Source organism: Anguilla rostrata, chromosome 5 (assembly GCF_018555375.3).
Source record: "Anguilla rostrata isolate EN2019 chromosome 5, ASM1855537v3, whole genome shotgun sequence".
Taxonomy (NCBI): domain Eukaryota; kingdom Metazoa; phylum Chordata; class Actinopteri; order Anguilliformes; family Anguillidae; genus Anguilla; species Anguilla rostrata.
In genome coordinates this window covers 10,524,208-10,550,245 of record NC_057937.1, presented here as the reverse complement: position 1 = coordinate 10,550,245, position 26,038 = coordinate 10,524,208, and the positions used below count along the sequence as shown (strand labels likewise).

Below are 26,038 nucleotides of genomic sequence, written 5' to 3'. Positions count from 1 at the left end.
GTGCCAACACAGTTAATGTGTGACTGGTTATTTTGCAACTGTATATATTGGTTTCCCAGTGATACGTGCACTCCACATATTGGCTTTACAGTTCATGCAGACTCAGAGAGGCAGACAGACAGATTGTTACACTGGGGGACAACCACTGCATGCAGCTCAGTTTTAAGCTTTAGATTCTGTGTACATCACCACAGGGGGAAAACGGACTCCTTTGAACAAGTCCTGCCTGAAGACCAGACAGGCTGTGACTTCTACAGTATACACAATACGTGCCTTTTCCTTATTTGGTGCCATAATAATAAAGTTAAAGGTCTTTATTGTTGACAATATAGAGGGAAGATTAAACAATTCTGTTAATTGACTGTTAACTAGCACTGAATATGACAAATCAATAATCTCAAAATTAGAGGCGCATCCAAAGATAGCATGATATGGATTCACGACAGTCATTGTATAGTGTAAACTATCACCATTATAATCTACATAACATGCTTCGGCAACATCATCATCACATTTACAATTTCAAATATTAAATAATTTGATGCATATTTTAATTAGTCAAATCAGATTTTCATATTAGTATCATTCGATGCGTAAAAAAAACGTTAAATAGATTAGCTGTTTTCTTTTGGGTTTTTTTTGACAACGTTGTCATCATCATAATCATGGTCATCATAAACATTTATTAGCCTTTCGGTCCCCACTGGACATCATGAGCATCGGGGTTCAAGGGAACGCTTTCTGCGGAGGCTCATCTGTCGGCTGATCCACTTAAGAGCACTAAAGGAAAAAAAATGAATCCGAAGCTCTCTGCCATCTGCTAAAGATGAATGTTTTATTTATGTGTTATGAAGATTTGATGGGCAGGCGAGCACCGTTCGCACCGTGGGGGGAAGCTGTCGGGCGTTGGGCGTGTGAACGCTGTTCTGCCAGAGAAATCAGCGCCATTACAGCTAGTCCCCCATTACCTCCACCCTCCCACCCACAACAAAAACATAGGATGGGGAGGGAGGGGGTAGCGTCTCCTCCACTCTTTATCGCCCTCTTTCCCTTTGTATCTCTGGAAAGCTTTGCTATGCCATGTCGCGCCTCCAATGACAATTCCACTGCCAAACAGTTTATTAACTGGATTTGCATTGACGTTTCGTTGGTTTCTTCTCAATTTGCGGGCAACCAACAGTGTGTTAATTAAATAGTCTAGAACAGCAGCGCAAGGAAACCATCGCTGCCTTTCAGTCAATCCCATGGCATTCTCATCTCAAGGCATCACCCGTTCCAAAGCGCTGTTATGTTCTAACGCCGTCATTTCTCATATCTGTGAAATTGACATGCTCATTCAAATTTAACTCCCGATACAAATGGGGTATTTGCTAATGGACACTCCAGTGGTTGATTCCACAGGACTAGCTTCTTGAGCACAACACACGACACACGCAAGCGCTCGCCCGCACACACCTCCACGCCAAAATACCAATACATTCTCTTGGGTTTCCAAAGTCAGTGAGTTTTTATAGGCAATGAACCGTGAGAGCCAACCACCAATAAACGCTCTCGCAGAGGTTTTCATCGACCACTGTTTTAACGCGTGTGCGTTGCCATATGAAATGGTTTGACATATGGCTACTGGACAGCTGTGGTCTTAATTTATCCTTCTGGCAGTCAACAAAGGGAACTCGGAATAAAATGAAAATTCTGCATGCTTAAAGCTACTCTGTCGTTTTCATAAGTGGGTCAGGTCTAATAAGCAAACGTACAGCCATTTAAAGACAAGCGGAGAATGATAGATGGCAGCACTATCAATGGTCTGTCGCCGTTGCTATCCCAGTTTACCCAGTACCTTTGCCATTTATTTATTTATTTATTTATTCGAATGAAAATTGTGTATATGTTGCCGTGCTGCGGTGGAGTGATGTGACGGAGCTAAACACGCCAATGCATTTTATTTTGTTTATTATTTTCAATGGCTTTTGCAGTTGGTCTTCAAAACGTGTTTGATAATTGTACAGTGATTTATGTTCTATTTTTTTTTTTTTCATTCGGGTTGATCACGACACACTTATCTTATTTTTTCCTGCCACGCAACACAGTCCCCCTTCAGACTACGTGAATTTAAGCCTCGGCAAAACAAATAAAAAAAACAAAAGACCGTAAATTCGAAATTTACACTGGGAAATAAAAGTCGCGTGGGTGCAATATTTAGTTTACAAAATACTTGTCCTAAAAATCTTGACAAATGCAACAGCGATGAATAAATTGTATACAAAAAGAGAGAAAATGTTCATATATAGGCTATCTGGGACTCATCTCAGCCGATGACGCTGAAAAGACAATCCTCGCTCACACCTCAGTCTCACTGTACACGAGGAAACAAAAGGTTTGTACGAGCAATCACAAGGAGCGAAAAATACCGTGCACATTCCACCCGTGTTTGTTTTTGCATTTACTCGCTCAAATGATACTGATATTACGTACATTCGCTGTGATACAAAAAGAAAAGGCAACTGTACACATAACGTGTTATAAAATGTTAGAATAAATAAATACAAAAAAAGCTGTTTTGGGCACAGTACCTTTTTGTGTCTGTCCTTCTTCCATGTTCTCTTCCATTGTTGCTAGTCTTTATTTTGCAGCTGCGGTACGTGATTCAGTAAAGCCCTCGGTAGAACGGTCAAAGCCCTTTTTTTTGGTTCTGGTGTTTGATATAATCTTTTTTGGTTCCCAGGAAGCACCCACGGGTAGTGACCTAGGACAGTCCTCGAAGCTTAGCACACAGACTCTCCCCCGCCCGCTTTGCTCGGAGACTGCTTGTCAACAGTGATTTCATTCAAATTACTCGTCCGTGAAAATTATCAATTTTCCTTCCCAACGCTGTCCATTGTAAGCCTCAGCGGCTAGTGTGCTGGAGCTCTCCCACCGAAACGGAGGGCAAATTCTGCGCTGTCTGCAACAGGGGCAAAGAGACGTTAAGCTTTGTGCCGCTTTGGACCTAGGCAGGGCAGGTGTTTAAGAAGAAGGGGTAGGGTTTGTGTTGAAATAGATGCGCCCGCACTGAAAACAGCCTTCCGCACCAAGAACAGATGGGAAGGGGTGTATCACAGAGACGAACAGACCACCAACCCACGATCCCCCTATTTCTGGCAGAATGGAAAAGCCCACCAGCCCCCGGCTAAATCATGTTACATTCGCGTAATTCTCACCCATCGAAAATTACTTTTTTATTGTTAAAGAAATGGAACGAGGCGTTTAAAATGGTTGTTCGTCAGTAGCTTAATTTTGCATGGGGAGGTGCAGACACAAAGAGGGGTGGAGGATTTACGCGGCAAATCCATTCTGCGTTTATAATGTTCCAGGTGAAGAAGACGCAAGTCCTCAACAGGTCGCTACCCGTCTCTTAAATTTGGGTGATCTGGGATTCGGGTTGATAACATGTTTATCGTCTAATCCGTATTTACTATATCAGCATGTAGTGGCATCACTACCCGTACGTGTGACATGAGCATTCTGATGCTGGATACTGCATGATTTGTATGGGAATAAGTTACCATTATCCAGTCGTGTTCCACGTTTACTCAATCGCTTGAGCTAAACACAGGCTACCATCATCACTGAGAAAGCAGCCTACCCCAATTCGGCTAGAAGACTGGAAATAATTACCATCACCATCATCATTATTGTCCTCCCAATAATAAGAGGGAGTTGGGGTTGAAAAAAAAATACAAATACATATAACACATAGCATCTGCCATGAAACTGCATGCAAGTATTTTATTTATTTATTTATTTTTGTGTACACAGGTACGGTAATCATGGCTGCCTAGTCAAGACGCCAAGCAGCAGCAGTGGTGTAAGTTGTAGTGAACTCACCCTGCCTATCATTAAATGCCAATGTAAAAATTACATGGCAGTGGAACATGCTCTGAAATGAAACAGACAGGCAGGGACCCACAGGGTTAAAAAAAAAAAAAAAAACTAGAACCAATTAAATCACATGATGTCCACATCAGAGTAGGAGGCAGGTAATGTGAACTTAAAGCACCATGTAAAATTACGTCACTTGTTAAATCACAACCACTCTCTGTATATGTCATCATGTTGTGAGACAACAGCAACAGACTCCAAACGCAAATTTCACACCTAAAACATAGCTTCCTTGTGCATGAATTAGTGACGCCAAGACACACAGCTGGTCAAAACACAGTAGACCAGCCAACTGTCCAATTACTTTTGCTCTGCTTAAAAAAGCAAGGTATGCACACAAAGGGCTGTAATTCCCACAAGGACTACCCAAAATGGATGTAGATACCCTCAAATTAAAGCTGACAGTCTCCACTTTAACACTACATTAATTGACTTATTTAAAATCCAATGTTCTGGAATACAGAGGCAAAATAGCAACAACAACAAAAAATTGTGTCACTGTCCAAATACCTGCGCTGTATATAAGTGCTACTGAATGAAAAATTAAAATAGCAAGCAGCCATTTTTTTTGCACGTTGTCTGGCATTCAGCGTAGGCAATGTAGACCTTTTACCATTTCCTTGTGGGCGTACCATTAGAGGGGGCGCGACTGTACAACCCACCGTCATTTTAAACTGCTAAAAGGACAATACATAACATTTATAAATTATATTATCAAGTGCTGAATTATGTGTCAATTCACAAGCAATGTGTGTTGCCTAATATAAATATAACGTAATATAAATGAACAGTGCTGGAGGAGAAACGGAAAGCCAGTGCATTCTTGCCTTCACACTGAACGGGTTTTGGCTGTTGCTGGGGAAAGGACGCCCTGCCCTAGCAACAGTTGCTGGGAGCAGAGCGTCTCTCTCTCTCACACTCTCTTCAGACAGAGGCAGTGAGTGTGATTTTAACCGTCACTCACTAGCTCCTGGAATGCACAAACTTTTTCCCTCATTTTGACCCTAAAACAACACTCAGAGAGAGAGAGATTTCAGGAAGGTTAATTTCAGGAAAGAACTCAAGGGCTCTAGCCTGGAATGGAATGTGAAGGTAGCATTTATAGATGGTCAATAATGGTCAGGAGACTGAAACATTGTCCTCTCTTAGAATTTACTAAACAGGACTTAGCACAGGTCCCATGTATATTCATAGTGAAATTCATGCCACCAACACAACTGTCTTCTTCACTCCAGACAACAGCTGAAATTTGCATCTGAATTCTAAGTGACAACTGGTCAAGCCAAATGTAATGTAAACAATGAAATCTCATTTCCATCATTGTGTATTGCTATGAAGGCCATAACACTCCGTACCCTGGGTTAATGTTTTACTGTTTATTGTTTGCCAGCATGTCATAAAACAAAAGCGCATATGATCAAAGAAATGTTGTGGGTATTCAGTTCAAGTACCCACTATTAGTACCCATAATAGTACCCACTATTTTAAACAGGAGCACCTTCTGTAATATGTACGCATTATGATGCTTTGGTGTTGTCTCTTTAAAAGGACAACTTAACTGACATATGTCACATTCTCCGCATATGGTTTTAAAGTTACAGATTAAATGAGTATGCAGGATTAAGATGCAATTTAACATACAGTAATGCTGGCTATGATCTTTCAATGTAATGCTATAAGCATGTGTCCATTCCTAATATTTATTAATATAATTATAACATCTGTATGGTGTTCTTTCCTCCTCTGTTCAACATATTTTCTGTGATTTGTCACATTCATAGCATGTTTTAACTTGACTTTGAATAACAGATTTTTGTTTTAATATTGTAATTCGTAACCACATTTAAATGCATGCACTTAAAAAAAAAATGTTACAACAGAAAATAGTCAATATTCTTTTCATTGCCTCTCTAGCTGAAGCCAAATTGCTTTGCAGACACTTAAATTGAACTCAAAATCAAAAAGAGTAACAACAAATCAAAGTTTTTAAACCAGAACAGGTGCTATTGTGGGGTGATATCAGAAACCACACACTTCAGCTGAGCGACTCCCTTGGGAATGGTTCCAGCCACATGCACGGACTGGGCCCTTATAGCCTAGATATCATCTTTTCCATTCTGAGGTACGCCATCAGCTAACTATGACCTCGGAGTCTACAGGTGAGGTATTCAATTGGCTGTTAATCTATCCTTCTGGCACGAAGTGTGCCAGAGTCAACCGGGACTCCGGGTACTGTGTTAGCGCTCACCAGGGGCACACAGGTTACCAGTTGTATTCGGAGAGTCATCTCTCGACTGACTGGCCCCAGCTAATGTGTAGCTCGCTGTGGCCTGTGTAGCTGAAAGTAGTCACTGATTCATAGTCAAGTGTACCTTTAGCACTCCCAGTGCAGCAAGACAGTGTACCTTTATTTGTTTATTGTTTTTTTAAAGAAACAGGAGAAAAGGAGGGGGTTAAAGGGTTAAATATTAAAAATGGGCCTTTGTGAAATCGCAAAGTTATCATTTAACTGACATCTGTAGTAAATTTTACCTTTGAATTGACTGAAAGAACACCCCATTAATGAGTGCATTCTGGCATGGAGAATGTTGGTGATAAATATCAATATTCATTAATTGGGCAGCTTTACAGCCAGTGCTTCAGTTTGTCTGATCTGCAAATGTCCAGTGGCAGAAAGCTGTTGCTTTCACTCAGTCCATCTCTAATTATTAAGAAAGTTTAGAAAGCACTGAACCTTTAAGCAGCACAGTCCATTTAAAAACAATGATGTTTACATAGAAAAATGACAGCTGTGTCAACTGCAATGTAAAACCCATGTTGTTTTTTTTTGCTCTATCTTTACGGTTGCCTCTTGGGAAGGATACAAGCCATGTTTCGATATGCCTGTTGGCTTTGCATTAGTATGCACAGTTGCTACACACTGGTTTATATTCCGATTCACAGAAATAAAGCAGTGCTGGCATGACAACCTGACAGCCCCGCTCTCATTGGCTAGCGTGCATGAAAGGTGGCGTTCACCTTCTGTGGTTGAGTCACGCTGATGGTGGGAGGTAGACACACACAGGCACACGCTCACATATGGCGGTGCATTTCACATGCAGAACTTCGGCAAAGGCCTCGAGGTGCAGCTCGGTTACCTATTTTTAACAGAGAAATGATCTTCAGGGGACGCACGCGTATAGTGAGAACAATGGTTATACAAAATAAATAGTCTTTCTCAGAGTAATTTATATGTTCATGCAATTACCTTTTACTCACACAATAATGGGAAACAAAAAGCTATTGATAGATACCTTTAAATTTAAAATAGATTTAAATTTGACCTTGAAGCTAGATCGTGTGTGTACTGTAATATTTATTCTCAGATTATGTCTGTTGTCAGGAAAATATAGGCGCAAACATGTTCGCCTGTATCATATGATTCGAGTTACAGTACAAGGAGATTAACCAGCATGCACCGCTATCATGAAACTACTTTCCAAACCCTAGTCGACACTCCCCAGCTACCAGATGGTGTTACTGGCTGTTTTTTTTTTTTTGCCTGTGAATCAATTCTGCTGTAAAAAAAATATAAATCACTTTGATGAATTCAGACTCCTCAACCAATTACATCACATCCACAGCCCATTAACTCACTTTGCACAAAACAATGTCACCAACTCCAAGTCTTTCATAATTCATAAGTTTTTTCATGCATGTTTGAATATGAGTGTGTTTGTGTGGAGAGAGAGATAAAGGGAACATTTAATAATTGGTAATTATGTAGATCATTATAACTACTTTAAATGCAGGCACACCTATAGACAGAAACACACACTCCCACTCATGCTCTGTCACACATCCAGTCTTAAATAACATCAAGCTGTGATGGAGCTGGAGAGGTTAGTACTGTCTCTCCTATGCTGTTTTCACGAGGGCAGTCATTGGTTTGGGGTCTGGCTTGCCAGTGGCTTGGTGCCCAGATTGTTACTGACTTGGTGTCAGGTTTTTCAGTAGTTTCGTGTCCAAGCTGTCAGTGGTTTGCTGCCCAGACGGTTTAACGGTTCAACTAAATACAGCAAGTCACAACTCTGACTGAGGCCAAGATTCAAGTCCCTGACAGGTCCTCAAATTCATCAGCTGAATTTTAAAATCTAATTAAGCTGCTGTCTGACTGTTGCAAAAGGGGTATGAAGGGAACTAACATACACCAGCTTCACAAAATACCTGCCATTGTGACTTCAGCCCATTTACACCCCCCTTCTGGTATCGGGAGAGACACTGTGCTGCAGCCCACAGTCTGAAAAGCACAGACGCACGTCAGAATGGCTGCCTTTGTGAGTCTGGCATCTACTCTCCATACATCCCTGCATGACTCCTGCTCTCCACAGGGGACAAAGTGAGTGGCAACATGCACACCGCATTCTTTGCTATCTGCACACGCTGGCAAGACTGAAAGGTGCTGTTAACCTGTCTTCTCGTTTCTGATGTCTTTATTGTGTCAGTTGTCTTTGCGAGAGAGAGAGAGAGAGAGAGAGAGAGAGAATGAATGTTGAGTGTAAAACTTGAAGTGTGGTTGTAACTCTGAACATACATTATTGGCGCTAATACAGGCTGTTCAGAGGTCAGGTTCGTGTCACCACTACACTTCGAGGCAAAGACCCAGACAACTGCACTTTACCCTGAACCATGGCTACTATTATCATGCTACTCTAATCTTAAATGGGTGCCTTGTTTGTCAAGTTTAAAAGGCTAGCTTCTGTCATCACATAACTTGCATAATGTTCTGCAGTCTCTCCATTCACTGACTGGTCAAACTTACAAAAGCAGATTGTATGCAAGGCTGAGCACATTTTTAAAGCCTGTGGGAGATCTGGGTTCAAGCTACACCTAACACATTTAACACAACTTATTCTGCAGGATTCACATCAGCACCATCCATACATACATCCATTATCTATATCCGCTTATTCCTGGTCAGGGTCGTGGGAGGTTCTGGAGCCTATCCCAGCATGCATTGGGCAAGAGGCAGGAATACACCCTGGACAGTTCGCCAGTCCATCGCAGGACACCCCATTCACTCATACACTCATACCTAGGGGAAATTTAGACTGCCAATTTAACCTAATCTGCATTTCATTGGACTGTGGGAGTAAACCAAATTACCCGGAGGAAACCCATGCAGACACAGGGAGAAAATGCAACCTCTACAGAGAAAGGCCCCGGCCGGGATTCAAACCATAAACCTTCTTGTTATGATGCAACAGTGCCACCCTGCATCAGCACCAGTACCAGCAAAAAGACACATCAATATCACTGCTTGTTTGAGAGTTCTATTGCCGCATTACAAGTGTAGAATGAATGAAAAGAACTCCTTCCTGAATAATGGCTTAGCACTAACATGAGCACTTCACCTTAACCAGCACCAGTCCTCACCCAGGGAAAAGGATCAACGTCCCCAAGCCAAGGGGTTCTCCCACAGAGCCACACACAGCCAATCACAGTGCTACAAATGGAAGAGCAGAGAAGTGACAGAATCGGGCCTGCACATGCATAATATAGCACACAGCTCCTGGGAAGCCTACCTTGGTCGCTTCCACAGTACAATGCTAAAATAGCAGCAAACAAAAGGGGAATGTCCCTGATTTCCTTATGTTACTTCAGGCAAATGGTTCAAAGGAAAACAAACTCAAAGAGTATATTCCTCATTCAACAAAAATGGTTCAAATTGCACCTTGACTTGGAAATTAAATTCAAATATAGCATGCATGTACAATATTAACATTAATCATATTAGTCAAGGAAAAAGCAAGGCATAATGATTGTTTGTATACAATATCCAAGTAACAATGCCAAGTAAATTCATAAGAATTCCAGTTGTATACATCAACATGAAATATTCCTAATGTATAAATCTCTCACAATCAGTATACCTTTGCTCAAATGATGTCATAAAGCAATGGCTGGATGTAGCTTCTACATCCAATTTCCCCAGTGCTGAATTGCAGCTTTTAGCTTACTTGTGTATAGATTGAGCTGTATCAGGCTTTCCCTGTGGAACCCGCCCCTGCGTATGTAAAGACACGGTAATAGATGACATCAAACGAGCTGGTATTTTAAGCATTTGCTGAGCATGTAAAAGACGCAGAGTCTGGGTAGACTCACAACAGTCAGTGAATCCCAGCTCCGCAGCAAAATAATTCTGCATCAATTTAGCAAAAAAAGCCTGAAGATCAAAGTGACATATAATATATATAAAGAATGGGCATCAACTCTGAAAAAACCCTCACTCGTTGATCCCCATAGCCAGCACACCATGCAGCTGACTCTTGGCTCTTTGACTTCTTTGTTCTTTTATATAGAAACGACAACCTGCAAAATGTTACAAGAAAAATAAGGGAAATAAACCACCTCTTCAGCTTGCTTCATAAATTGTTTTTACAGCACCATACATTGTGACCTACTTACCGTATGAGTAAGTGCTGAACATATCTTCTGGATACTAATCAGATGGGCTTGTGAACCCAAATGCATCTCCAAGGGGGGGAGGGAGGCACAGACAATGTATTATCCAGCTTAGAATTTAAGGCTGGAAAATAGCTTATATCAAATCTGTGCAGGGACTCAAAAAAACAAATCTCAAGCTTTTCGACATAACACGTTTCGACATTTTCACAGTGTAGAATATTACTGAAAGCGGAAATGTATTATTAGCTACTGATGTATGTAGCTAATGTAATTTATAGTTAATGGCATCCAATTGTAACATCTTACATAATTTCCCCCTCCTCACGGTTCTTCCGGAGGTCCGTTATATGAATATATGATTTATATGAGTCACACAGGATCTTTGAGCAAAGACAGCAACTGGTAGAAGAGTGAGAACCCATCTTTTCATTGATACAAATAACCCAGCTGGAGTCTTATCCCTGTCAGAGCTGGAATCCCCAAACGGTGATGCACAACTTGCTGTAGCTCGGGGGTTCCCAAACAGTTGAGGCGCACTAGTGGGGTGTGAGACGGTTTGGGGTCAGTCACAAGACAAAAAGAAAAAAAGAGAATAACTTATTGTATATCATGCATTGTATTTACATTAATTCCAGCCAAAATAAATGTTGCACTTGTAACACGCACTGAAGTATGTTAAAAAATGGAAATAAATTGCTTTAAACACATTTTAGTTCACTTGTTGATAAAGGTCAGTCACAGAAAATCTGTTTGCTTATTAAGTTTTAGCTCTGAGAAGGTTTGGGAGCCACTCCTACAGGGTCACTCATTAAGGCAGGGGTCCCCTGGACAGAGTACCCCCATCCTCAGCCATCAGTGACTGCCTGGCTTTCAGGCATCAGTTAATCTGTCCACATGTGCTCTGTCATCCCCCAGTGCCACACCAATGCTGTGGACTTCAGAGCAGAAGAAGCCTTCAGCTCACTTCACGCCTGATGGAGAACGTCTGTACCAGTCCTCACTCTTATCAGCGCACAGAGGACACTGCATTAGCTGGGCCATTCCATAATCTGGAAAAATCAAATCCAGCTTCCACAGGGAGTAGGGGATAAAGGACACATTGTAGAGATGAGAATCTCAGCTATTGTTATAAACCTATTGTTATTTTAAGGATCCCAGTATTCTCTTCAGCTTTACATTCTGGAAGGAAGCCCACTGCTGTGATAATTGTTCAGCTAGAAAGTTAGCTTTGATCATGATTTCATAAACCTGGGCAATGGCAGCAGCCTGTCTCCAACGACAATGCAAACCCTTGATCAGCCGGCTAATTACAATACATCCCTATAGTGACAGCACATTTTTTTATCCTCCATTTTTCAGACACCTCCTGGCTCTTCTCAGACAGCAAGTCGGCCATCAAACGTGGCTTTTAAACATTTACATTATGTAAACGTGTCAACGATAGCGTTAAGAGAAGATGCTGTGCTCTCAGAGAGGTGGATGGGCGAGCAGTGAATGTCATTCAACGATTCAGCCATTGCCACTGAATCATCAAATGACTTTGGATTGAATAAGGCGAGTTGCCTAGGGCAGGCCGAGCCCCTTTATTATTTAGTTCAGATTAGTCATTTTTTGCGTCTGTTAGGCCCTGAGTACATGGTGGTGCGTTGCTTGCGCACTGTTTAAATAGACATCATGTGAGGGCCAATATACACACTCCTCAAACCCCAACAATTATTAAGACCTCATTCATTCTAAGCAAATATTATTGTGTTGTCCCATGTGAGCAAGGAGGTACCATGGTAAACATAATACAGTGGGACCTGAGCATAATAATGCTTGTATGTAATTTTGGGGGGCGGGGGGGGACTGGCTTTGGGGGAACTGCTATGGAAAGAAACATGCTGATCTTTCATTGAGTAAGAGTGAGAGTGCTGACAGAGGAACAGCCTCACACCATGGTAGTGCAGCCGATCTCTGCCTGATAGCATACGCTCTGTCTAAATGGAAAATCCATTGACTGTTATCACGACCTACCGACAAGGCATTAAACATTCAGAGGCATCAAATTTACTGGTGGGAGCAGTGTATTAATTTAAAGGCAATTATTGCTGGTGTGTTACAGAGGAACTGTGGCTGCAGTAGGTGTGAGTAGGTGTGCCAGCCATTTTCCTCTCAACAACACGAGAACCGCAAAGCCTGGAACACTGCAAATAATTACACGAAAAGAACGCCAAGAACCATCATTTCTGTCTATTAGCACATTGGAACTATTAGCACATTGTCACCACTCATCTATTGTTAAACTCTTTTGTGGTGTAACATTCACCAGAATGAACTTTAACAGGCTTGAACCAACCAATTGAGTTGGTGCACCCAAAAAAAAACACCCAATTTTAATTCTGCAAGGGTAAAGAAAATAAGCACAATTACTGCAATGAATGCACTCAACATGGATAAAGACACGGCAATTGTTCACGCGCTTTGTCCTTCCGATTGCCGGAACGTTCAATTACAGCGAATGCCCAGCCCCCCTGCGCTCCTTTTCTCTTCGGTGTGATTAATGCGCACGCAACGCGGAAAGGGCGGAGCCTGTACGCCTCAGACAATGGCGTCTCGCGGGGAACTGCAGCGGCGTAAGCCCGGGAGTCCGGTCCACGCCGCCGCGTTTCCGCGGAAGGCGGCGTCGCCCCCGAAAAGCTCCACTGTAAGAGCGCGCCGTTTGACACGCAATTAGTTATTTAAGGGTTCCTTAGCAACCGGGAACACTGTAACTATAGAGACCCGTCGAACCTCGGCTACGAAAAATCGACAGCAGGCCGGCTCTCTGAAAGTAGTCGGGAAGCAGGGGAGTGCTCTTCTATTAATCACTCCCTTCAGAAATCTGCTGTATTTGTGATCTACTGGATGGAATTATTAGCCCAATAGCTCATCAGTTTGTGTGAAGCTGGTGCCTAAATGGTAACGCACAGCCCATAATAAACACTGCACTCAGCAGATCGATTGTCTTTTGTGTGCAATCTGTCACCCAATATGAATGTTTTTTCTTTTGAGAAATTCAGATTATTTTCATTGCATTCTCCCTCACTTTCCCAGATTTTAAACCAGCTTGTATTGTCATGTCATTGTCCTGCTTTTTATTAATTTTTGGATGTTACTCCAAAGATAAGGTTGTACTTTCAGTGTTTCGTCATCTCTGGTCATCTTATTGATACAGCATTACTCACGAACGTAGCAACAAGGTGGTCCTTTATATATCCTTTATATATATATATACATCATATATGCATATCTCTTTTCAAGCCAATTTCAATTTAGATTAGGTACATCCGGACAGAAAAGGGCATTTAAAATCCCATATGGTATGATAGTGTTGCAGAAACTTTCATTGTTCTCCTGAACTCTCAGAACAGCAGTGCCTGTTCTTCTTCTTACTTGTGGGGATAGTGATTAACTGTACAGAAATAGTAATTAAGTACAATTACATTGTGAGTCTGGGTTTGAGCAAAGGTTCATTGGGATCTGCAGGAATGCTCCTTTCCCTGGCCAGTTAATGCATTACCAAGAAGAGCACATACGGAAAAAAAAAAAAAAACACATGCACACACACACACACTCACACACATGTACTGTACACACACACACACACATGCATGCATGGAGACCAGGCCATACTGGTCCCTATCTGCCCGACTGCTTAGAATATTCACATACAAAGCCCTCTTTTTAAGTGATATTCATGGGGTGACCTCCCAAATACAAGCCTAGTTTTTTGTGTTTTTTTTTTTTTCCTTTTTTTTGAAAATGGGCAGGGAAAAAGCTTACCGGCCCATGGCGCAATTTCCATTGGACTGGAGCTCCAGAGCTTGTGGTTGCGATTTCTGCCACCCCCTGCCCTCACCACCACATACAGCCCTTATAAGCCCTTAACAGAACTTTCCGGATGACAACCTCCCGGTACGGAGACAACTGATGATTGTCGGATGCATTTTTAAGCATTTAGGGGCCAAAAAAAGAACCTATGGGGACATCAACGAGCTCTTTGTGGCACTTTGTTATGGCACTGAGAAAATGGCCGCCTTTCCGGATTGCGGTCTACCCAGCTCCCTCAGACATTCCCCGACTATCGGCTATAAAGTATGGCAAGCCACAGAGATCATTACAGTTCAAAATGTGTGTGCTATTACATTAGGATAGATCTAATGAAAATGCCCAGCACTACACAATCAGATTTCAGCCTGATGGTTAAGTGGTAGGCAATCCATTGCGTGCCCCTGTGTATATATGACATAATGCAATCACAGACCAGGGCAAATTAAGTCCTTGTGTCATCACTGGATACCATTGACAGAAACAATCGCAATCATAACCGCCGTAATATGATTCCGAAAATATCTAATGGCATTACGTCGATGCTTAATGCATTGGCTGCTTCAGTAAAAGTGCCTGTTTCCTTTCTGTGCCAACCTGCTCCAGATACTTCCACAGGCTCATCTGAGTCATGCAGAAAATGCACACACACACACACATACATGCACACGCACACACACAGGCATGCACACGCACATACTCGGACACACGCACACACACACACACACACAAGGGGCAGCGGCTCCCTGCTTTACTCCCCTGTTGCATTCCCAGCCAGTCAGCAAGCACCACAGCAACCAAGGAGTCCCTTCATGTTTTAAATAGCGCTCTGTAAACAGGATTAAAAATTCATTCAGTTTTACTCTCAAACAGAACCGTCAAATGCCCCCCCTCCCCCCCACACCCCCTCCTTTTCTTCAGAAGCGAATGGCAGTGAAGTCACAGCGGGCTGTGTGCTCATTCTTAAGATGCACAAAGAAGCACGGAGCGTCCGCGTTCCCTCGTAGAATGCGCGCTGCATGGTGCAGCTCATCTGCTGCAACCGCTGCAGATTTGCTGCACAAATCGCAGTTTTTCATGCGGCGGGCGGTAAGGGAGAAGGCCTCGGACAGGATCTGCGCAGACCAATGCATACACAGCGCCTGGAAATACGATGATGTAATAACTGTGGCTGAATTATATTTATAACTTCAGAATTTTGTTAATTTCCTTTGCTAGGATCATGGGGATGAACACATTATTTTTTTTATATGTATTCATTTATTTAGTATTTATTTAGTAACAAGAGCTTAATCAATCTCCTAAGAGCCTGATTCACATTTATTTTTCCCTAAAAGATGAACAAAGAAAAGTGACTGTTTCAATAGGGGTGAATGGATAGAATTTTGTTGAGATGGGCCCTTCCAACAACCTGAAGTACATGTATCCAGTTTCTCTCAAGCAACCTGAAAAACCATAAAAGCAGGTGCAACTGCAGTTCAAAACTACAGAGTACTACACTTTTTAGGGGTATTGGGGGACATTTTAGCACTTGCACTGGTCACTACAGAGGAAAATTAGAACTTTATAGACAGATGACAGAGCAGGCGAGAGAGAGAGCAGTGTTTGGAGAAAAAATGGTATTCAGAGGTAATAACTAACTGGGTGAAATCAGGCTCTCAAAAAGACCACGTACAAACACATACGCAAAAATGCTGTTGATAGGTATGAGAGAGATAGAGCGAGAGAGAGAAAGAGAGCGAGATGAAGTGTAACTGAATGGCTTATTTATAGAAACCTCCCTACCCTTTTTTTACTCTTAGATGTCTCATATCACAGTCTGATGTCAGAGAACAGCTTGGAAGACTTTTTTTCAAAGAGGAATGGCTAAGCTCCCAGAAGTATCCTTCCCAGATATTTTTTCGAAGGCAAAATAATGCATCTGCAGCTGGAAGCAAAAAAAATAAAATAAAAAAAGGTTTAAATGTTCATTAAACCATCATCGGCGAGCGCATGTACAGAGACATGCATGCACGCCCCACCCGTGACTTAGATGACACTGTCGCCTCCCCACATTTGCCCCATTAAGAATGAGTGAACGAATGCTTGTGTGTTAGCATGAGTGCATGTGTGAGCGTGTATCTGTTTGTGATTCTGGCCAATCTGTTCAGGGGTCAGACACCGTGTGCCCCAAAGTTACCACACAACGCAACATGAGGGCCTGTGGACCCTGACATGCCCATACCACACCCTGCAGCCACCTTTCCCTCTCTGAACCTCTAGTGACAGGAAATCCATCAGGACTCCCACCCCGCCTTCCTATATTGCACACAGTAAAATGTTCAGTGTTAAATCAAATCTTACAGAGTATATAATGGTCTCTGTTTGACTCAGATTTACTCTGTAGGAGTTGCATTATCAGTGGACATCGCTGTGCAGCCCTGATCAAACTGCATATCATTCTGCAGATGATATTTAAGAGGGCTGCTGTCTTGCCATCAAAGCAGCAGCATATTTGTATGCGTGCAGGGCAAACGCATACATGCCCACAGCAGATGGCCAGATAAAGCATACAGTATACATATACATTAACAGATGCAGGAATGATGTAATGCCATTCCCCAGCTGAAGCAGAACGCACGGTTTCCTTTCCGATTTTTCGAACAGAGGGAGTTATGGAATTAGCTGAAAGCAAGCTTATCACTGGCTCCTGGTTCAGTATTAGCTTGTAACCATGGCAACTAACTCCAGAGAGCTGCACTATGAAGGTGGTGGTGGTGGTGGTGAGGGAAGGGGTGGGAGGGGCACCTAAGAAAAAAAAAAACAGACGACACCTGATGTAATCCTACATCTATCCTTTTTTTCCTTCTAAATATTGCTTTAGCAAACGCTCGAGCGTGGTGCTATGATCTGCCATCTTTACAAGATGAACATCGAGCATAGGCCTTGCATTAAGACAACATGATTTCGCGATTAGATTAAGAAATACTCCTTTCTTTGTAGGAATAGGAAATCAGGAAGCAAGCCTTAAGATGATGCCTTGAGAGGCATTTCTCAGAAATGAATCCAGTGTGCAAGAGTTGATGCAATGGTGGGCATTATGAACACACAGATATATATGCGATCAACTGCAAGGAGGTTTGTTGAAAGATGAATGCATCTTAAAAAAGATACTGAAGAGGCACGATGCAGCAAAGACATTCGACTGCATTTGTCAAATCACAGGCTTAAAATTCTCACATAGGTCATGTAGTGATCCTTTGCTTATCCCAGGCTTTTCAATCTACATTACTGATTTGAGTAACACATGTACAGTACCACTCTTCCTACCACTCCCTAAAGGTTTTCCATTCATTTAAATGACTGCCAGAAGTTAGGATGTTTTGTAAGCACTAGACCCAAAAAACCCCACTATCCATCTCAAAAGCTGAGTGATAAAGGTCATGGGAAAACAAGAGTGAGCATTGGGCTGCCTTTTGGTTGTTGGAGAGAGCTTAAGGATTTGAAATGGTTGAAAAGATACAGAGAGAGATAGTTGGCTACCCTTCTGGTCAGATGACATAAACTAAGTAAGTCATAGCAGGACTGAAGAAGAACATTCTGCAAAGACATTTAGATTTATTCAGCCTAGTGTTATCTATGATCACATTGGTCTGATAGACAGGCTAATCCCTCAACATACACCATATTTTGCTAAATTATGATTTTAGAGCAGCATAGTACTTGTGGGTAAAAACATTTGCTGACATTAGCCAGTTCTTTCTGTAAAAACATCACATTCTGGCATATTAACATTGATAACATAAACATTGCACAAGAGCATCAATGCACAGACAAAGCAGTTCATTTAAAGGTTGGCTGCCAGGAGGACTCCAATGTGTTTATTGGGATTGTGAAATCATGTTCAAGCTCTTCCTGTGGTTATGAAAGCCACTGCAACACTGTTTTAAATCTCAAGCCAAGTTTCTCAGCACTCAGCATAAGTGTCAGGATTTTAAAATCTTTCTGTCCATTATAATGATTATTTGACCCATGGGAGTGCGCACTGGCAGAAAGAAAATGAAAATAAACCCAACCAACAGAAATGGCTGTGGAATCATGATTTCTGGGCCTGTGATTGGGGTATAAAAGCAATGGGTCTGTGGTCAGGCATGAGGAGCAGAATTCACTGAAAGAAAAACACAATGTCTCCTTAGAAAAGAGTTTCACATGAACACACTGTTGCTAGTACAGTACTGTTCAATCTGACGTGAGTACATTGTACTCTGATACATATATCTTATCTGCTTTGGACTCACATCATTTTTTATTTAGAGTCAAATCTTCACTGGACATTTTCTGTGATACTAAACAACAGTGTAGCTGTTTTTGCTATGGAACTGAACCTACAACCGTCTCTCTGGTTAGAAGTCCAGTTCTCTCAGCACTACATTGCAGCCACACTCCTACGGTCATGATGCACAGAACTAACTGACTATCAGATTGGCTAATTCATAATCTGAAATTCCTAAAACCTCAACCTACTGAAAGCCCTCTTATGACCTCATAGTAAATTTTAGCATGAGCAGATGAAGTTGCATGAGTTGACATCCGTCACCGCCCCATTTTTCCGACTTAATACTCCTGGCCTGGAAAATAAGCACTGCCACCGAGAAATACCTTTGATGGTCAATTACACAGGACTTTTCCATAATTAGTCCACACTTTCAACTGAATGTTGATGAGCAAGGCCTAGGCAATATGAATGATGTATGAAAAGGTTTTACTGTGACAATTATAAGATTTGACCATTTCATTCGTCATTATAACTGTATGTGGGCTTATCTGGTACTTTGAGCCAGGGGTTCTATGATTTAACTTCCTCCCAACCTTTTTTTAAGAAACTTCTTTCAGAACACACACCTCAAGGATGAATCATTTTTAAAAATCCAGACAAAATAACAGGAAATGGAGCCCCCTGTGTCCCGGGCGAAAGACTTAATCCCGGCTGTTTCCGCCGATCTACTGCATTTCACATTAAAAGCCCCCTCCCCGCCACAACTTCAGCTGGATAAGCAGCCGATATCTGCAGGTGTCTTCAGCCTGGCAGAGGAGATCAGAGGAGCAGTGGCTGGTCAGACGCGCATGGAGGGGTGTCGGTCCACGCGGGGGAAGATTTGTGAGAATGAGTTGCAGTTGCTCTAGCACAATGGCTGGCAGGGACTCAGTGGAGCCCTGCCAGGCCTCAGGGTTATGTGTGAACTCACGCTGGGTTTCTAAAAGAAGAAGATGAAAAAAACGACCTAACGCAGGACTTCACTTTTTATGTACTCACACAGATAAGATGACAGTAAAACACCGATTTAAAATGATTGTTGTTTGAATAGGATAAAATCATTTCAGCAGACTGAACAACTATACTTGGACAAAACTATACTTTCAGTGATATGCTCGATAAATTGATACACGTTCTAGGGATAGGGAATACTTTCAGATAGGGAATATTCAGCAGTCAACTTTTACACCTCCACGATATATTTTTATTTGCACAAAACATGTCCATACGATTTTATTTTGGTCCTACATGCATGGCACAGATTAGATGTAAATACTTTCACCTCTTGCCCCCAGCACACAATGGTAATAATGAAGAACGCAGCCACGCAGACTGTAGTCTTTGTACCACTGCAGGCTTGGAGATGAGTACTTTTACCGCCCACCGGCACACAACCGTGATTCTAGAAACCTTGGACAGATGGATTTGCATACAGTCTGACAGACCAAGAATCTGTGAATCGCACCGCATGGAATTAGATAAAATACTCTGAAGCAGTAAGGAACGGAAGAATGAGGGGGATGAGATACTCTGATAAAAAATGAAAGTGTGTATATATAGGGGCTTATTGCACAGTGTGCTTATTGTCCCTGAGGGAATCCAACGCGTTTGAGACATGAACAGGATGGAGAAACATAAATAGTCTGGCTGCCAAACGTCTTGTTCCGGTTTGGCGTGCATCACAGCAAATCGTCTGTTTTTCAAATGTTGGGTTTTAATTCACTGTCAGGGCTGGAAGCCGTTCTTCCCAAAACATGCATTACATTCACTTAGCAGATGCTCTTATCCAGACAGAGTTTTGAAAGCAAAGAGCATCAGTGTAATGCTCCAGAATACAAAACAGGAAGGCACAGAAAGCCCATTTATATTCAAGACATGTAAAGTCAGCCAAACAAACCAACAACTAGTAGCATAAACAAAAAATAAACATCACTGTCGATAACCTATCGGAACACAGCTTACACCCATAACGTTACTACCCCAGACGGACATTCAAAAGGAAATAAATAGCTAGTGAGGGTCGGGGGAGCCATTGGGCAGCCAAATGAGATGGGTCTTCAATCTGCTTCAAATGACAGGTGCGAGCTCTGCTGTCTTGACCACCATGAGAAGCTCAGTCCGATGACCAGAAAAGACTGGAGATGTGTAGGCCAAGTGAGGCCGAGGCTGGTGACGAAACAGATTATTCCGTTTTGTCGCCTACTAGGCGAGCCCTATGATATAGAATCTGATGCGAGCTGATATCAGTAGCCAGTGGAGGGAGATGAGAAGGCCGAGCCTGTGGACACTGTGGCCCTAAACTAAAGGGTGACCTGCCTTCCCAGGTAAGTCTGGGGACAAATAAACACCGAACACGGTCACTAGCTCCTTCCATGGGAGCAAATAAAGTTCAGAACGATGGATGTTTTAAGCACAGTGGTTTGCACTTATGACTACTATTTCATCCAATGCTGTGGACTCTTCACTATAAATCATTGAGACTCAACTTCCACAGCAAAAATGCCTTGGCAGCGTTTCCTGACTCACATTGCAGGCTCCAGGATGAAATTCAGCATTAGCATACTGAAATTCATCCTGGTTTTCGGTGTTATTTTGGTTTTATTTGTCTCACGTAGACAAATAAAAGCAGAAACCAAACCAAACAAATTAGTGTCATCCAGTCCAATGTACACAAGCATGAAATCATGACCTACAAACAATGTCTTTGTAACACTATAGTCCTTTCCTTGAAATTGTGTTGCTGATTAATTTCGCACGTATCCTTATCCAAGCCAAATAAAAGCTGACACATTCTATGCGTGATACGTTTTCAGGGACAGATGTTCACTCAGACAACCCAGGTTTAGTATGGTGCTGGAAGGGAAAAACATCAGGGCCTCACTTTGGGATCCAACATGCTTTTGGCTACAGGTGACCCCCCCCCCCCCCCCCCCCCACCCAACTGCTACACTACATTGCAACATCACAAACACATAGCAAGAATAAAGAAATCACAGACAGGATCACAGAACCATACATTGCGACCATGCCTCTGGGTAGAAGGCGCCGGAAACAGATAGTCCCTCCCACAATCGCCATCCCTCTGACTCCAACAAGACACGGAACGAGGGTCACTCGTGCACGTTTCCCCCTTGTGAAGTCAGGAACAAGATTCCCAGTGACCCAAATGAAGTTATGCGCATTGACAAAAAGAAAAAAAAGAGAAGCAGAAAAATCCCAGTCTCGAGTGCCAAGAGGGACAGAAATGCTTACACAAACACTGTAACAGTTGTTGAGCCTATCAAAGGCCCCACACAGGAGGAGAAACGCACGCACAATGCGTCCATTTAGCCCCTCATGTGACTGCTGACTGCATAGCATGTGGAGAACAACGCAAAAACAAAACCACAGAGAGGGGCGAAGGAGTGAGATCCTCAACAGCGTCCCTTTCATCGCTCGACATCACTCATTACTGACTGCAGTACATTACAACATGGCAGCGAGCCTCCGCTAGAATGCAAAATGGACAGGTTGTATCGATTTCAAAATGTCATCATTGTGTGGTAAACAAAAGTAAATATGCAAAAAAAAGCATGAAAATCTGAAACAGAATCTGAAACAATCAACAATTAAGTATTGTGGTCACAGTATGGTGAGACAATTGGACGAAGCAACCAAACGCACAGCTCTGAAGTTTCTGTGACTATTTTCTTTTTTTCCTAAGCTGTACGAATAAAATTAAAAAGGTTAGTGTGTTGCCAGGAAGTTATGTAACAGTGAATATTTTTATGTCTTACTCAGACACTCGCTTTCTTTTTTTCCCTCAGTTTTTTGCATTGATTTGCCTCTCAGCATGCAATCTGGTTGAATAATGAGGTTTGATGAAGACTGTCTTTGTACTGAAAACTATGCCGGTTCATGGCTTTCTCATGCCATTTGGCCATTCTCAACCTTCTCCGAATACAGTGAAATTGCATTCTATCATTATCCTTTCTTTTTTTAATGAACTTTGTTTTTATCGATTTTTCATACACAAATTGACAATAATGTTAAAGCACTTGTGAGTGACAGTGTCATGTTATAGTAGTGCAGTAGAATAAAGATTCAAAGTTACGGGTTGAAATTTAATCTTTTATGCTCGTACTAGTGCTTCTAAAGCACTGGGAAAGATGTCACCAGACGATGTTCAGCCAAACCATGTTTCATGTGAAATAAAGTTCCATGGATTTCTGCCTTTCTCTGTGTGAAGTAGCAATTTGCTTCCACGGTGTAATCACTTTTTTATGCCACAGCTCAGCAGACAAAAAAGAAAAAACATTTCCTGCTATTGAGGAGAACTTCCTGGCACTGTGTACACCTGATAGGATTTTGTTTTACACCAATAATAATGCTCAGCAAGAAGAGTCCAATAAACTATTTGTCAAGAAAATTAATGATTCATGTGCTAACACAGGCAGCATGGAGTCATTTTAGTTAAATTTTAGGTAAAATTTCACAAAACGTTTTTTTTCCTTTTTTTTTTAGTTCCATCTTTTTAATCTGCGCAAAGGTACAGAGTTGAATGTGAATACTTCAGCCAGTTGTGTGCTTTAATCGTTTCTGCAATTGGTTGGACAATCTGTGAGTGTCAGACTACATGAACACAAATGAAACTGTAAAATAGGTATGACGTATGTACAGTACTGAATAAACACCACAGTCAGCCACGGCTGTCACTACTTCTACCACTTAATGGTCAAGTATTTATTTATTTATTTATTTTGGGTGGGGGGGGGGGGGGGGTGGTAATATAGGGAGAGAAAAAAACAAGAACAGTTCTTTTAACCTGGCCTAGGTCAACTCTCTCTCTCTCTCTCTGTCTGCGTGTGCTTTATCTTTTTCATTTTTAATTACAGTGCAGCTGCACTTTCTCAATGCGGGCTGCTTGTAAAACGTGATGCGCAACTGCAGCTGATGGCGCATGGTTTATTTATTTATTTATGAATGTATTTTTTATATTTTTTTATTTTATTTTTTATTCGCGTTCATTCGTTTTAAAACAATGCAGTGCATTTGGCGATGAATGGAACTCTCTGCACTCTCTTGGACATACTAAGACCCTTAGCCATCGGTCAGCAAACGGCAAAACACAGACGGCCCCACGAGCTATCCAATTCAGTGTATTATTTTAAACAACATTGAAGTAATATATCATTGTCCCTTCAACTTGTGGATTGAAGTGAGTAGCCTACATTGGTGATGGTTGATTGCAAGGAAACAGCATCGACAAGCCTATTGGGCTATGCAACAATAACATGGGCTTTTTGAATATTAGCCCATAAAAAAATAACATAGCCTATTTAACAAGCACATTTGCTTATCATAGCGACAGGACATGTGCTTATGTAGTTGTAATAGACTATCGCTCTGCTAGGCAATCCCCCGCAAACGGTCCACTGTTCATTGCCTTCACTACTTCGAGGTTCGCAGTGTCAGAAGCCGACGAAATCGCCTGAAGTGATTCCACATACTTCACTTTTTAAAAAAGTAATGACCGAGGTGTACTCACCCATTGAGAGTTATTGTGCTCTGAATGTGACGCTCTGCTTAGTAGACTCGAGTTTTACTCCAGAGTTGTGGGCTAACTTGTTAGGATGTTCTTCGCATGGGTCGGAAAAAGCAGACTGTGGGACCAGTCTACGTCACTGAGCCCAGAAGCGGGCGGAGTTCTTTGCGGCAGAAAGTGATTGAGAATCAATGGGGTTTTGTGCGAATGAATCAATGAGAAACTAGTTACAAAAGTGGTCCTGAAAGAAAAGTGCATGGCGTTTTGTATTCTGTGGAAATCCGTCCACCGGGTTTATCCCGACTTTCACTCATATCAAGCTGTTTAGAAACAGCCCGTTAGAAAGTGCCAGGATAGTACATGCATGCGGTTGATTTAACCCGTCATAGTCATTGTAATTTTGTCTGCATTGTTATTTTTCAACATTGAAAAGGACCCACTTGAGGGTTGACTCAACTGCAATCCCAGGAGGGGCTTGTTTACCAGCTGATACGCCTAAATTATCTTTACAGTAGGCCCATCTGGATTAATGGGAGGGCATGCGCCCCTTATCATTCAACAACACATTCCTAACAGTATGTCCTTTGTCAGCTTGCACAGTGCAGAAAACTTCTTCCTAAAAGAAAATAGCATAATGCATCACTTTTTAAATCATTTTTATTAAAGCACACATTAAAATGGTCACTGTTACAGCTCAGCTCTAAACCAGAGTTAATATGAGCCCAATAGGGAACATATTTAGACCTACTATATCAAGAGCATAAAGTACTATTTTAGAATGGATTGAAGAGTGGTAATTTTGTTGTACTTTGTACTTTGTACTTTTTTTTGTTGTGTTTCGCATAATTCTTTCTCATGTGATTTTCTCATTGTGTCCATTTTCACATGGTTTGCAATGTATCCGTTCATTTATTCTTATAAGCTGAATGTCATAAGGAATGTATGTGTGCCATTTACAAGAACAAACTGAAAATTAATTTTTAAAAGAAATGTATGAGGTTGAAGAACACATGGACGGGACAGTGGGTTCCAAGCAAGCTAAGGATAATTCTAGTCACGTGATAATAGACAAGGCCACCATGAGGAAACACTGCATGAGGAATAGCACATCGCTAGCACACAAGTGGAATTCCCAGATTATCTTATGTTCCTAGCACTGTTCATTTAAATATGCATTTGTCATTGTTTCAAGCAAAGCATTTAAACAAGTGTTTTATTTTACACAGGGGAAGGCTTTTTTGTTTCATTATGCTGAGAAACTTACTCCCAGTCAATGAATTTCCAGCCTGTTTTTTCAAATCAAAATTATGACCTGTTTTCATTTAATGCTCACTTTTTTCTGCTTGTTATGCATTATATAATAATGAGATTGATTGTTTGTGCTGCTTCCAGGTTCACGTCCTGTTTGTTAGACCAGTCAGTGTGAACTGAGATTTGTATCTCTGTGGTTCTACTGTGCATAACAAGATAATGCATGTGGAACATACAGTACAGAGGTCTAGACCATGCTGTTAGCCCTGGAGAATGGAGTGTGAACCATTCAAAGCTGAAATAATGCTGATACAAATGGCCAATACTTCTAGTTAAGAATTTTTGCAGGTATATGAAATGAAATGGCTCAGTACCTCTAACACATGGACACTTAGATTCATTAATCCTAATAATGAATCAAATTATGCAGGTGTGTGTGTTTGTATCCACTAAACACCAGTCCATGGGCCAGGGCAGCTTATCCTGGTTATAAGTTTTATTGATCAACTTAAAGGGTAATTAAATATGCTCAAGGCGATATTTCATCAGGCTGAATCCAAGGAAATGCTAGGCAGCGCACTCACACCATTGAAAGACTGTAGTCAATATACTATGTTTAAAAAAATGTGCTGACAGTATTTTATGATGAAAGGGATGTACAGGCATGTTTGCTGTAGTTAAATGTTCCCTGCTGAACGACAAGAAACAGATGAGTTTTGATTCAGTTTTGTTACCTGCACATGTACGCATGCAAA

At 41.7% G+C, this 26,038-nt stretch overlaps 1 protein-coding gene across 3 annotated transcripts in view; it reads right to left on the bottom strand.

The window, feature by feature from the left end:
- The window catches only part of gpm6ab (glycoprotein M6Ab), a 57,892-nt gene extending 33,704 nt beyond the window's left edge, over nucleotides 1-24,188 (bottom strand). Inside the window, exon 1 of one of the 3 annotated variants that reach the window (XM_064335091.1) lies at nucleotides 24,036-24,188. In XM_064335091.1, coding sequence (XP_064191161.1) covers nucleotides 24,036-24,039 — 4 coding nt within the window. In that variant the 5' untranslated portion in view covers nucleotides 24,040-24,188. Of the gene's footprint in view, nucleotides 1-2,570; nucleotides 3,078-24,035 lie in introns of those variants that run through there. The other 2 variants (XM_064335093.1, XM_064335090.1) reach the window with 2 other exon arrangements.
- Between the last annotated feature and the right edge of the window lie 1,850 nt (nucleotides 24,189-26,038).